The 13,819-nt window shown below is 51.4% G+C and overlaps 1 protein-coding gene across 2 annotated transcripts; it reads right to left on the reverse strand.

Annotated features, from left to right (window-relative positions):
- Positions 1–6,971: 6,971 nt before the first annotated feature.
- Positions 6,972–13,415, reverse strand: HSD17B7 (hydroxysteroid 17-beta dehydrogenase 7). Of its 2 annotated transcripts, XM_051797577.1 has the most exons (10): positions 13,320–13,415; positions 12,997–13,200; positions 12,794–12,886; positions 11,782–11,896; positions 11,074–11,268; positions 10,075–10,179; positions 8,991–9,047; positions 8,342–8,440; positions 7,834–7,949; positions 6,972–7,726 (listed from the first exon to the last, which is right to left on the reverse strand). In XM_051797577.1, the coding sequence occupies exons 1-9, from the start codon at positions 13,352–13,354 to the stop codon at positions 7,854–7,856; spliced, it is 999 nt and encodes a 332-aa protein (XP_051653537.1). In that variant the 5' UTR covers positions 13,355–13,415; the 3' UTR covers positions 6,972–7,726; positions 7,834–7,853. The 2 variants fall into 2 exon arrangements, with proteins under 2 accessions (XP_051653537.1, XP_051653528.1); XM_051797568.1 differs by having other exon boundaries at positions 6,972–7,949.
- Positions 13,416–13,819: the final 404 nt, after the last annotated feature.

Here is a 13,819-nt window from a genome sequence, read left to right on the forward strand (position 1 = left end):
TCAGCAGCACCTGCCAGTGAGGTACTCTGGGCGGCACGTCCGGAGATGGAACCAAGGCCAGGGTCACCAAACCAGCCCCAAATCACCTGGGGGTCCTATTAGTGTCCAAAGGAGAGCTATGAGGATGGTGAAGGGCCTAGAGGAGAAGCCATAAGAGGAGTAGTGAGGTCACTTAGCTTGTTCAACCTGGAGAGGAGATTGAGGAGAGACCTCATAGTGGTCTACAGCTTCCTCACAAAGAAAAGCAGTGTGGCAGGCACTGATCTCTTCCATGTGGTGACCAGCAGTACCACCTGAGGGAACAGCATGAAGCTGTGTCAGGGGAGATTTCTGTAAGATATTAGGAAAAGGTTCTTCACCCAAAGGGTGGTTGAGCACTGGGACAGGCTCCCCAGGGAAGTGGTCACAGCCCCAATCCTGCCAGAGTTCCAGAAGCATTTGAACAGTGCTCTCAGGCACATGGTGGGATTCTTGGGCAGGTCCTGTGCAGGGCCAGGAGTTGGACTTTGATTATTTGTGTGGGTCTCTTCCAACTCAGGATATTCTAGGATGCTATGAAAGCTGTTCCAGCATGCTCTCTGTTTGCCCAGGGGTAACATCAGCAGCTCACTCCACCGTGGTCAGTGCCCACTCTTCACTTAAGAGCCTATAGGTTCATGGGGGCCCAAGAGATCTTGGGGAAGACACCTCCATACCATCAGTTTCTAATCCCACCACCTTGACTGCATGCTCACCCTTCTCCCCTATATCCTTGCCAGCTCTACACCCCAACAGCATTGTCCTTGAGTTTGGGAAAACAGAGGAGGGCAGAAGCTGGAGAATGACTGTGCATACCAAGGAGCGACATTTCCTGCAGGAGATATCCCCCCCTCATTGTCTCTTCTCATTAAACACTGTGCCTGGAAGGCCAACAGCACCAGAAATGCTTTGTTAATGACAGAAATGCCAAGGGTCATCACCACATGGGTGGAAGGAAGCCACTGGTGCCCACAAGGCTGAGGTGGCTGCATCTGGCAAGAGATGCCTGCCGGGCTGTCATGCTGCTGGATGACTCATCACCCCAGTGCCAGGGTTTCAGAAAGGCAAACATGCAGTCCCAGAAGGACTGCTGGTCCTCCTGCAAATGGCAGAGGGGTCCTCAAAAGCCCAGCTATGTGACAGGGCATCTGCCAACACACCCCACCTGGCCATGCAGAGCAGGGACCTCCATCACAGACCACACAGCTAAACACCCTGGGGCTATACTACCCCAGCACACTGGCCCTCTGGGAGAGAGCTCACCCTACAGCCAGTATTTGGGTAAGAGGATGGACCTCTTACCTCACATATGAACTGCAAGGCCAGCACATAAGACCATTGGATCCAAAAGCCTCCTGGTTCAGGGCATGGAAGGAGAGCAGGAGAGCCCAAGGACATGGCCAGCACCACGTGGTGCAGCTGGGAACCAAGAGGTGGATTATCAATGCTGGTACTAGTCCTGCTGCGAGAGGGGCATCCTTGACAAAGGACCTCCAGAAGTTCATGTCATCAACACTCCTATGAGTCTATAATAACACATCTGGAGACATGACCTGCTGCCTGTATACAGACACATACCCAAACTGCCAATTGCTCCTGCCATTCCAACCTCTGACCCCGATCCGGTGTTTCCTTCCAGCCTAAACATGAAGCAATGTACATGCTACAGCCTCCTCTCCCTAATTTCACTGACCTCAACGTTTGCCACTGCCTGGCAGGTGGCCCAGAGACAGATCCGTTCTCACAGTTGGCCTCCAAACCTTTCTGTTCTCCAGCACCTCTGTCATCACACAGACCTGGGTCATCCCTCCCACCACATTCTGCCCACTCCCATCCATGCAGCCCAGACCCAAGTGATAAACACATCCCTCTTCAGACAAGAATACCTATCATGATCTGGCTGGGGAGCTGCTGGGCTCAGCAGGAAGAGCCTGAGTCAACCCAAAAGCTGCCCAAAGCCAAGGAAGCCATGACCTGCTGAAAGGTATCCAGGGAATTTGAGGCAGGGGTGCAGCCCTCCTGACACCTGAGCTGTGGCCGCTGCTGACAGGCAGAGTGTGGGTAGGTAGTGTGAGGATCTGCTCCACTCCTGAATGGTGTTACTGCATTTTAAGGCCTTTAAAAAAAAACCCAGTGCCTGGAGGCCGTGCACACACATCCTGGGGCTCCACAGGACCAGCCAGCACAGAGCAGCATCCCTACAACCTTCACATACTGCTACCTGGAAATGACTTATCCAAACCATCTGGCTTTTGTTGTCTCACCTTCTAGTCAGATGACAAAGACATGAAATATTGCTGCACCTGCCATGGGCAGAGAGGTGCCAGCCACAGTGACTCATGGAGCTCCCAAGGGGCAGAACTCCCACTGAACCAAACTGAGCTGACCAAAGCTTCTGCTGAGACAGACAAAAACACAGAGCAGGGCAAGTCTGGAGCTGTGCCTCCACGGCACACCCTGCAGTCATCTTTGTCTTTAGTAGCTTCTCTCTTACAAGAATCCTACATATGTGTTCAGCACCTGTGCTGCCTGGCACAGCCTGACCCCAGGCTGGGTATCCAGCCACCCTCCTGTTTGCTGTGCTTGAGGCAGTTTTAAGGGAGAAATGAATGCACAGTGAGCAGCTTAGCTGCTTTGCCTCAAGGTGTGTGCCATCCAGCAGCCTTGGTGGTTCATCTGCCTGCCCCACTGTCTCCCCTGCTAGCACTTTGGTTTGATACAAACCCTTGCATCTGCAGAGGGTTTCTAGCAGGGCAGCTGTCCCAGGCCCCTCTCACTCAGCACCGATGACAAAAATGTCCACTACAGCATTGCAGCCTCTCCAAGCTCTGCTCTTATACAGGAGCATCTACTGATGAGCAGGATAAAGGATTTACTACTCATTCTGATTCTTCTCACAAGCTGTTCCTGAACTCATCCACCACTTCCCTTGGAGATTTCTCCCTCAGGCACAGCTCCCTGTTTTGCAAAGCAGGACTGACAATCCTCCCTGACTCTGTGGGTAGTCTTGGCTCTCTTTGGGATTTCCCATTTCCTTGGCCATGTGGCACATGTCTGCCCCCAGCCTCCAACACCACACTCTTCAAGCAACTCAGCCTTACTCTCCCTTGGGAACCTGCAAAGTGTGTGGGAGCAGCCCTGGGACAGGGCCTGGGAGGGGCTGTGATGTGTTCATCCCTGGAGACTTCAGAACTCGCTTGGACATATCCCTGGGCTGCCTGGGCCAGGCACCAGGCCACCTGCTTGAAACAGGGCTGGCTGGAGGTGCAAGCTCTTTCTCCCCATCAAAAACTTCCTGGGGCTCTACAATTTAACCATTCTCAGAAAAACCCACCAATATCCAGGTCCCTCTTGGCTCTTCCCTGCCAGACCGGTCATGCTGCTGTAACACTTTCACAGGATTTCCTGCTCCCCATTTCTCACCCAGCTGTTCAGAGCTACATCTCTCCTCTCCCCGCACTGGGCAGCTCCCCTCCAAGACTTTCAACATCAAAGCTGCCATTCAGAGCTTAACCCTGGATCTTTCCAAACAAGCTGACTATATTACATCCACTTGCTTACAGGGACACGTGCTGATCCTTGCTGTTTTCTTCCATCCTATTGCCTTCCCTTCCTGGAGAGGCAAAGGTCACCCAGCCATGGGATTTCAGCCTGATCTCAAGTTTTCTCCTCCCTTGGCCAAGGCTTAGTTCCCACCCACACTCCTGTTATCCGTGCCCTACACAGCTGAAAGCCAGTTGAGGTCAAAAGCAGTGGAGAACTCAGGCTGTGTTTGGAGCAAGGCAGTGCATTTGCCAGCGAAGATAAAAAACCAGTAGCTCAGGGTGAGGCATGGTGATTAGATTAGATAGAGGCATATTAGATGAGGCACAGTGACTAGATCGTACAGCTGATTGTGCAGGACATCATAAAGCAACCAAAACAAGTTTTTAGTCTCAAGACCTGCTCTAGAGTATCTCTGGAAAGCTCCATATCTGAGGATCACAAGCAGCAAGCTCCTGTATTAGCACTGATTCACAGCTGCTGCTGCCAGCTCTTCCCTTGTCCCACCTGACATTCCTCACCACCCTGCATCACCCCTGGCCCACCACAGCCAGGCAGGACCTGTTTTCATTGTACAAAGGACTCGGCAACACCACGTGCACAACCTCAGCAAGGGCACCCAACTCATGCACTGGCATCAGCAAAAACAAGGAAATGGGAGTGCAGTGGGAGGAGGTTGACAGATACATGTGCTTGCCATCTGAAAGGGATTATCTGGGGCATTAAGCTCCATGTATAGGGATTTGTTAACCAGGAGCAGGGCATGAGGAGCCATCCCTCTCTGCAGACCAGCAGCTCCACAGCACTAGCCAGCTCTTTTCACAGTGGGCAAGATGGTGGGCAGCCAAACCAGGGGGCACAGCACCCTCGAGCCAGATTCACCAGGCAAAGGTCACAGAGAGCAGCCAAAAACTGAGCCACCCCCTGTCCTTTGGGCAGCCCTTATTTCAAGGCTCCAGGTCCTACCTGTGCTGTCAGGACACAAAAGACAAAACTTGAGAGGTGGTTACAGTTCCCATCCCACAGAACAGTCTCATCCTTTGGGTGTAAAGATATCCAGCTTCTTGCTGCTTGGAGGAGAGGGGCAGAGGGTGAAAGTAAGCACAGCCAAGCTTTCTTCTGCAGAAGGGCATGGACAATCATCTCTGGAGTCACAAAAGCAGGCAGAAACCCCAGTAGAGCAGTGGAGACCTGTGACAAGTGCCATAGGACACTAGAGCACCTTGTCCAAATGAAGAGCACTCCCTTGGAGACATCTAGGCTGACTGTGCATCTCCAGCTCCATGCAGCTCCAAACTCTTGGGAAATCATAAGCTTTAACCCACCTTTCCCTGTTGTTCCATCTCTCCAGGGCTCAGTATGTACTTTAGCACCTTTTGCTCCTTCTTCATGTGACCCTGAACAGGAAGCTGAGCTAGAGGTCTCCAGAGGCCACTTTGCATTCACACCACTCACAACTCCTGAATCCCATACTTGCATCTCTCAGGATGTAACGCACACCACAGTTTACCAGGTGCCAACACAGCAACTGAGGTGAAACTAAACCACGTGGCAGGCTGAGCTCAGACACAGTAGGACAAACCCACACATTTTCTCTAACCCTGAGCCACAGATCCTCAAGAGAGAGCCACAGAGAACTTTTAAAATGAACACAGAAACACCTATGGCACCTACTTGGCACCTATGTCATGGATAAAAGACTGGTGGTGGTATATCACACATCCTCTTCTTCTGCATGCTCCATAGGCAGAAAGCACTTGTCCCATCCCATCAGACACTACTTTTCCTGATAAATGCCCAACTTCATCCTACAGGCACATACTTGACATAAATACTCAAAGGTCTTACCTACAGTCACCAACCTCTGCCCATATTAGAAAATTGCCCCTTTTTTCTAGGCTTTAGGGAAAAAAAAAAACCACCAAAACCAGAACAAACCCACCAAACTCACGTATCAGAAAACATTTTTCTTAACTATGCTAGCTTATTCAAAGATAACTCTTCTAGAACCTCCAGACCTCACTGCACTCAAATCCTAGGGCTGTCACACCTGCAATGCCAGCACAGAGCTGGTGATCATCTTGCCCTAAGAACCCCGACCCTCCCACACCCCAGTAAGTGGCACTCAGCTCCTAAAGTGTTGTGTCAGATTGTTTTGAAAAACACTTGCTAATTCATTAATCTCAGCCCAGAGAGAGAATGAGGCAGGCACAGGGAATGACCCAGTGCCTCTGAATCTGCAGGAGGTGGGGAATCCTAAACGTGGAGGGGGTGACTGATACCTACCACAACCCAGAGCAGAGGCACAGTAAAGGTTCAAGATACTCATCTAAAACCAGTCATGACAACACACTTCATTACTCTCCAGAACAAGGAGCCAAGTACTGCTGTAGGGTGTTCTGGGGACCAGCCAGCCAGACTCCTTTCCTGTGGAGCAGAGAAAAAATGGCACCAGAAAAAGCAGGGTCTGGCCCCGGCATGTTTTAGGGCACAGCTGAACAAAGCCACAGAACCCAGATCTGGTGCTGGGACAGGCTTTATTGCATTTACACATCCACATAAACACACCAGATCTGCTTCACAACTGTGAACAGCTACAGGTAGGTGAGGGAAGCACCACTCCACAATGGCCAACTCGTCATTCTGTTCTAATGTCAGGTGGTAACTGGTATTCATATAAGTCTGAGCTGAAAGGTGTTTCTCAGCCCAAACTCAAGAATGGCCTCCCTCTACTGCTGATACCACCCTGCTAGCAGTACACCTCTGATTCACAGAGATGCTCAGAACCAATGGAGGGTAGGAAGAAGGAAAAAAAACTAAAAGCAGGATTCTTTAAATCTGTATCCCTGCAAGCCAACTCAATAAAGAGCCTCTGCAGAGCCTGGATTCTCCTGGCTGCCAGCTCTGTGCAGGTTTCCTACAGAGACCCCTGAGTGACCCCTCTCTGTGGGCACCCCAGTCCCCTGCAGGATGCACCAGCCTGGGCATGCAGCTTCCAGAGTTCAGGGAGCCTCACCTAACCCCTGCCAGCCCCAGGGAAATGCCTGGGCTCCCGTACTAGGGAGCATTAAGTAATTATGTGACACGTGAGGGTGAGCAAGCACCAGAGACATCTCCCAAGGGCCTAAGGCTGGGAAATAGTCTCAGACAGCCCACAAGTGCTCAACATACAAAAACCACACTGAAGTAGTCTTCAGAAGTCACTCATGTCTTTCAGTAAGTAAAAACAGCAAGAGAAGTAAGCCAAAGAGGTGGTTAACAGCCCTCCTGTGGCAGGAGAAGAGAGACCCCACAGTTCCCAGGTACACACAGGCTTATAGTGTAAGGCAACAAACCAACCTCCCTTCCAGCCCTCCAAGTCAAAAAAAGATGGATATCAGAGTAAAAACACCACTGCAAACAAGGACAAGTCAGTTCCAGTCATTTATTCATCAGGGCACTTGAAGGTACTTGGTGCCAGGTATTTGGTGAAGGTCCCCAGATAGGAAGAATGGTTGGTACAATAGATTTATATAAAAAGACATTTAAATAGATAAAACGACATGGTAACCTCTCACTCTTGCTAAAAACAGAGCAGACTAGCACTGAGTCCAGGTTAACATCATCAGCTTCAGCCTTTACAGCCAGTCATGGTTAAAAACCTTAATGCCCTCACACCCAGGGGAGAGCAAGGCATCTATCCTCATAGCTGAGGCAGGGGTGCTCTTCTCAAGCCAGCTCTTCGGGAGCTTGGTTTCAGATGCTATGCAGAGCCTGACTGCCAGTAAGGTTCAATCTTGTTGAGCAGGTCAGTACAGCCAGCCCCAGCTTTGGTGAACAAGTGTAAGAGCAGCTCTTCTGAAGGTGAGCCTTCAAGTACGTCAGGATCAGCCACAGGTAACAAGTTTGAGCCACCAACAAACACAAGTAGAGCCAAGATGCAGGGCAGGACCCCAGACTGCTGCCTTTACTGCTCTGAACCAGGTTTAAACCACAGGTGTTTGAGGCTGTTCCTGAACCATGCACAGTTCAGTCATGTTTTTGCAAGACACTGCTTTGCAACTCTAAGACAGACTCCGCCTACTCTGGGTCTCCAGTTTTATGCCAAAAATAAAAATCCCATACCAGAAAGTCTAAGTATTTCTCTTCAGTTTTCACATTTCCATTTTCAGGAACTGTTCACATTCTGTCGAGAAGGAAGATTGTGTCTGAGGCTGTGTGCCTGCAGAACAGCAGGCAACGCGAGTAGCACCGGAATGAAGAAAGCCCACGTGACCGATACAAGACTCTTACCCCACTGAGACTGGCTTTACTTAGTCTAAAAGGTCACTGTATCTCTCTAGAATCTGCTTCTCCAGTTCCAACAGCTTTTGGTACAACTTCTCAGCAGTGTCTTCATCCACATCCATCTGGAAGACAATAAGAACAGCACTGTGAGACCATCACCCCGGTGGCAGCCAGCACAGACGCCAAGGGCAGCTCTGGGGATAGGCAGGGTGTACCTCCAGAGCTTCTGCGTTCACAGAGAGGCAACCAAAGGCACCAGGGCACAAGCCACAACATATTTTGGGGCAGCATCATTACACACATAACCTAACTATCATTTCCACTATCTTCCAGACTCCAGCCTAAGCCAGGAATTACTCCAGGAAACCTCACAGATAAGCCCCCATCCCTCCCTGCTGCTCAGCATTCAACATGCATCTTGCTTCCACTCCAGCCACAGGACACCCTTGGCACCAACCCTTCCACACAAGGCAGATGACAGACCCCTGGCCAAGGAGGCTGCCTTTCCATTTACCTTCCTGGGCTCCACATAGCATCTCCCCAGTCCAGTAGTACAGCTGTGGTATTTCACAAGTAAATCCAGGTACTCCGGCTTCTGTTTGAACAGCCACACCTGGGAAGAACAGCACAAAGGTGTATGAGTCCAGCACACACTGTCCCAGCCAAGTCTGCAGGCAAGGACCCAGCTGTCAGCAGGCACAGGAGAAGTTAGCAGAGGTGCTCCCACCAAGCAGGGCAAGACACAGTATCTAGGGAAGAAGTTCTGGGCTGGCTCCCTTCACCTGTGACCTACACGAGCCAACAGTAACCCACATTTATGCCAAAGCAGCTCAGCATGGCTAAACTTGCTCCTGCTGTGCTTGAGACACACTGTGCCCTACACCACCCACCTCCATCCCCTGTGCATGCCTGTCATTCTCCCCAACAGGAGATGGAAGGAATAGTGTTTTTCCAAAATCATTCCTTTTATGGGTACTAGATAAAGGTCATAAAGCATCACCTGGCAGATCAGCCCCAGTGACAGCTCGTCCCCCAGCACTCAGTGCTGTACATTACTGGGGGGTCAAATACAGCACCCAACCACCAGCCTTCCTGAGAGGCTCTTGGCTCAAGCCAGCAGATCCTGGAAGAGCTACCCAAAAATCAAGTTGTGAAATACTTACATGAGCTTCTGCTCCATTATACGGTGTCAGAGTATAAGTTTTGGCAAAAAATCGGATCTGAGGGGAAAAGAAGCACACAACAGGATCTGTATGGTGATCCCAAGTTTGTTTGACAAGCCCTGCACAGCACAGATACTCCAGATAATCTACCAGTGGCAGAAACCTTCTCAAAGTTGACTACGGGTAACACCACACGATGATCAAAGCATCCCTTTATCACCACAAACTATTTTCTGGAGCTACCCAGCAGGTCAGCAAGCTCCATGCTCATGCTCTCACACAGAGCTCACCTCAAGGCAGGAGGCAGGGGGCCACACATGCTTGCAGGTGCCTCTACTTCAATGGTCTTAAGAGTACAAATGGCAGGAGGCAAAGGGGATCTGTACAACTGCCAGAGCTGAGGACAACTGAGAAGGCATTGCCCCTCTGCTGCCAGAAGAAACGTGATCTGTCAGGATCAGCTGCTACAACTGGGGCAGCTTAAGCTGAAAGGCCAGTCTTGCAATAAGAGCATCAAGGCTCAGAGCAGGCAGCCTTCAGAGACAGAACTGCAGTGGACCTGAAAAGATGAAGCCCAGAGGAAGAAAGGCAAGGAAAGTTTTGGTGAAGCAGGGAAAGAGGCAACAGAAAGCAGGACGGTTTGCTTTCCAGAGGGATGGAGAGCAAAAAGCAAGAAACACTGAATTCTAGAAGGCTGGAAAGAACAACACTGAAAACCAGCCTGTTCTAGAAACAAACAGCATTTCAAAGCACACGGACCAAGTCTTGTCCTGAGCTCTGCTGCCACCAAAACAAGGGTATTTCACAAGCCCGAGAAGCCTGGCAAACCTTCCAAGAGGAGACTTGATGAACATTGCTAGGGCTGAAGGGCTGAACGCTGTCCAGCACCAAACCTCCATACTCAGCTTGGAAACTGGGGCCCCAAGATGCAAAAGGAAAGGTTTGCAGAGGGGTCAGCCTGCCCAGCTCAGCAAGAGGAAGAGCACAGGCAGCAAGGAGCCAGAATGATGCTGTACATCACTTGCAGTGAAGTGTATCACAGCAGGGCTACCTCAGCTCAAAAGTACCCAGGAGATCCACTCACCAACCACATGATGGGCATTAACAGCTTCCACAGAAAGAATGGCAAAATTCTGTAGGTCATGTTAGTCATAACGAGACCGGGACAAACAACACTGGAATACAGACCCTGCAGAGAAGAAACCAAGTCAGTGTGCAATTACACAACAGTTAAAGAATGGATCATACTCCTTCCCTCCCTGTACTCCTCAGCAAGAAAGTGAGCATGAGTACATAGACCAGATAATGGATGCTCTCCTCTCATAAGTTACCAGCAATTAGACGTAGTGATTTTTGAGAGGTGTCAAATCCGTGCTCATTACAAGCTCATGGGATAGGAGATGCACCCTCCTGACACATCACAGCCTCACAGTGCAGTCTCCCTGCAGCTCAGCAGCCACAGCAAACATCCCACAAATTACAGCTCAATCAGACCAAAGGGTCACTCAGACCTCTTATCACCTTTGAGATAAGAGTTCAGCCTTCTAGGTCTAAACCATTTTCTCCTGAAGTGTTTGAGAAGAGTCCAACTGCTACCACTGGACTAGGGCTGTGGCTTGCCAACAAAATTCCATCAATCCCCAGTGATAGGGAAGGCAGGTTGGTTGTACATGTCAGTGTGACAAACCTGAACAGCAGCATGGAGCCACTAGCAGAGCCTGCACCTCAAGTGCTTGCAGGCAACACTGCCAGAGCAGTGTTCTGATAGGCAGGGACACTTGAAAAAAAGTAGAGGCTCCTTGCTCTTTAAAACCAATTCTTCAGTCTAAAGAGACAGCTTGCAAGGCAGGGACCGCTCCTAAAATCTTCTGGTTTTAGAACCCCAGAAGAAATCTCTTTGGCAGATTCTCTGCCACCTACGCCACCAGTTCAACCTCAACCATGTTTTGTTCTTACATGTGCATTAAGGAATGCACCAGGTTGCTGTGAGTGAATGAATTCAAGCAGGTAACTACAATGTAATGATAATTACAAACAGAAGGAGCTCATTAGTTTTTTTCAGAAAGACAAACCCCATCAGCACCTGGTTATTATATTTCCTGTTCAGAACCACGCTTGTCAGGTCAGTAGCATATTTAGAGGAACTGTATGATTCCTGCCCCTTGGCATGCTGATAGTCAGAGAGGCTGAAGGCAGACTCCCTGGCATTGCTGGAGGAGGTCCAGATGAGTCGTGAGGGCTTCTCGTTACCGCAGAGTAGAGACTGAAGCTGACGAACCTGAAAAAGAATTGTTAACTCATTTAACACAGCAATTTTCCAGTGTTAGGGTATGGCTTTACAGTACTTTAAACCTGTGAGCTTATCTCAGCTTTCTCAGCCAGCCCTTCCCAGGCTAGCCAGAAGGAGACACTTCTCAGGTGTAACTTCAGGCCAGGGTGCACCAGGAACATTTAAAAGCAGCTGTCATTCTCTTTCACAGCTCAGTTGAGCACTTTGGAATTTCATACAGCCAAGCCTTAGTATTTACCCTGGACAGAGAATTACATATGATTTACCTCTATCTGCTGGCTCACTAAAGTAACCTCAAAATTATATTAACCCTTGTAACAAAAGTTTTTTTTTGCTATTTAAACAAGTCTCAAGGCCTTTGCCCTGTCACTCTCTATCTGTCAGGCAGCATCCCGCATCAGAATCCAAACCTATGAGAACCAATTCACCAGGACTGCCTGGACCCATCCCCACCCACATCAAACACCAGACCGAGGGCTCGACCCTCATATGCAGCCTCACCAGGATAAAGTGCCCGAAGAGGTTGGTAGTAAACACCTCCTGAAGTCCATCTCCAGTCAGCCTGTCCGTCTGGGTCATCATGCCTTCGGCAGTGGTTAGCATGTGAAGCATCTTCCTGGAAACCAAGGACAGGAATTAGCAAGGAACACTGCCCAGAGCCACCTACTTCAGACTGAGCCCCTACTTCAGTCCTTCAGAATTAACCCCCACCTCACAGGCTCCACACAGACTCTCTAGTTTCACCTTCAAGGGCTCTATCAACCCATGAAAAAAAGAGATGGAAAAGTCCCAGCTCCTACTGTCTCAGTATTGACTAGACCAGAGGAGACTTGTCCCTTCCTTCACTTTAGCACTAAAGCACCATTAAAAAAAAAAAAAAAGTCTTGCTCTTCCATTTCACGCTCAATTAACCAAATCAAGATCCAGCATGGAAGTAAGCCCTAGGGCCATGTCTAAAGCAGGCAAGGAAACCAGTTTGGCCTCTATGCTCAACACCCCAACAGCTGTATCAGACTCAACACAAGTCACTGTGCTCCCCAGCTCAGCTTCCCTGTGTTGCTGACAGAATAATGATGCTTTTACCAGCACCCACCATTAGCTTCAGAAAATACTGTGATCCACAGCTGTGAACAACTACAAAAACCTATAGTGGGATCAAAACAACAGTAAGAAGACTCAGTATGAGCAAACTTCACCTCCCCAGCAACACAGCAGCATTTCTCACACAGTGCCAGACACTGCAGGCTTTGGGTGACCTCTTGCCCTTTCCCTGCACCCAGTGGGCATCACACCGGAGATCAGAAGCAGCACTAGGTGCCTTGGACTACCCCAGCACTCCACTCAGCTGCCAAGCCCACCCCAAGCAAGACTGTGCATCCCACAGGGATGTGTTCTGTGTCACACTAGGGAAGGGAGACAGGGTCTTCAGCCCCAGACTCAAGGGCACATCTTCGCTATGCCAGCACCCCAGGCTTCCCACAAGCCCCTGCTGGACCCCTCCCGCATCTCCTACCCAGTGAGCAGACCCTGCCAGAGGGCTTTGAAGTTCACTTGCGGGTTGGGCATGATCCCAGCATTGAGGTAGACAAAGTCCAGGCGCTGAAACCTGCATGGAGAAGAGCAGAGGGGTAAGGGCTAGAGCGGGGACAGAAGGGTCCGGGGGGTGGGCTACAGGCAGGAGGGGTCCAGTGGGACAGAGGACAGAGACCACCATACCTGCAGCGGAGCTCTTGGGCGGCACGCAGGACGGAAGCCAGGTTGCTCAGGTCCACTTCCACGGTGGAGACCTGGGCGGCGGGGTGGGTGGCCAGGATGAGGTCCCGCGTGGCCTCGCTCTTCTGCACGCTGCGGCACGCGATGCACAGGTGGATGCGGCCATCCTCCTCCAGCAGCCGATGGCACAGCGCCAGCCCCACGCCGCTGCGGACGGGACGGGGTTAGACACAGGCAAGGCAAAGGAAAGGAAAGGAAAGCAAGACAAGACAAACCAAACCCAACCAAACCCAACCAAACCCAACCAAACCCGGCCCGGCCCTCACCTGTTAGCCCCGGTCACCAGCACCACCCGCTCCATATCTGCCCCGCGCCCTCCGCCCCCCCGCGCTATAACCGCTGTCAGCGCCGCGGCCCCGCCCCGCCCCGCCGCCGCCGCCAATCGGCGCGGGGAGAGGGGGCGTGGCCCGGCTCGCCCAGCCCTGCCCGCCAATCGGCGCTCGGTGAGGGGGCGGGGCCCGCACCGCCGGTGGCGTGATAGTGAGCCGAGCGTAGGGGGCGGGGCAACCCGGGGATACGCCCTCTGACCACGCCCACAGGGCTGCTGGTCACGCCCACGCTGCGCGGGCCACGCCCACTTCTCCGAGCTGCCTCGGTTCCCCAGCTGCCCTTGCCTTGCCCTGCCCTGCCCTGCCTTGCCCTGCCTTGCCTTGCCTTGCCTTGCCTTGCCTTGCCTTCCCGGCCAAGGGGAGCCCCCTCGTGCCCCGCAGCTGCCGCGGGGACGCCGTGCTCTGCCATGCCGTCCTATGCCACCGAGGGACGTTCT

The sequence above is a fragment of the Manacus candei genome, unplaced genomic scaffold, assembly GCF_025592945.1.
Source record: "Manacus candei isolate 608988 ecotype Guabito, Panama unplaced genomic scaffold, ASM2559294v1 h1tg000005l, whole genome shotgun sequence".
Taxonomy (NCBI): domain Eukaryota; kingdom Metazoa; phylum Chordata; class Aves; order Passeriformes; family Pipridae; genus Manacus; species Manacus candei.

What these genes read in the sequence shown, in the direction of transcription:
- HSD17B7 (XM_051797577.1), bottom strand. Translation starts at nt 13,354, where the DNA reads ATGGAGCGGGTGGTGCTGGTGACCGGGGCTAACAG. An exon ending in TGGCAGGGTCTGCTCACTGG is followed by an intron (nt 11,897 to 12,793) that starts GTAGGAGATGCG and finishes CTTGGTTTCCAG; the next exon opens with GAAGATGCTTCACATGCTAA. An exon ending in ACAGGAAATATAATAACCAG is followed by an intron (nt 10,180 to 11,073) that starts GTGCTGATGGGG and finishes TCTTCTCTGCAG; the next exon opens with GGTCTGTATTCCAGTGTTGT.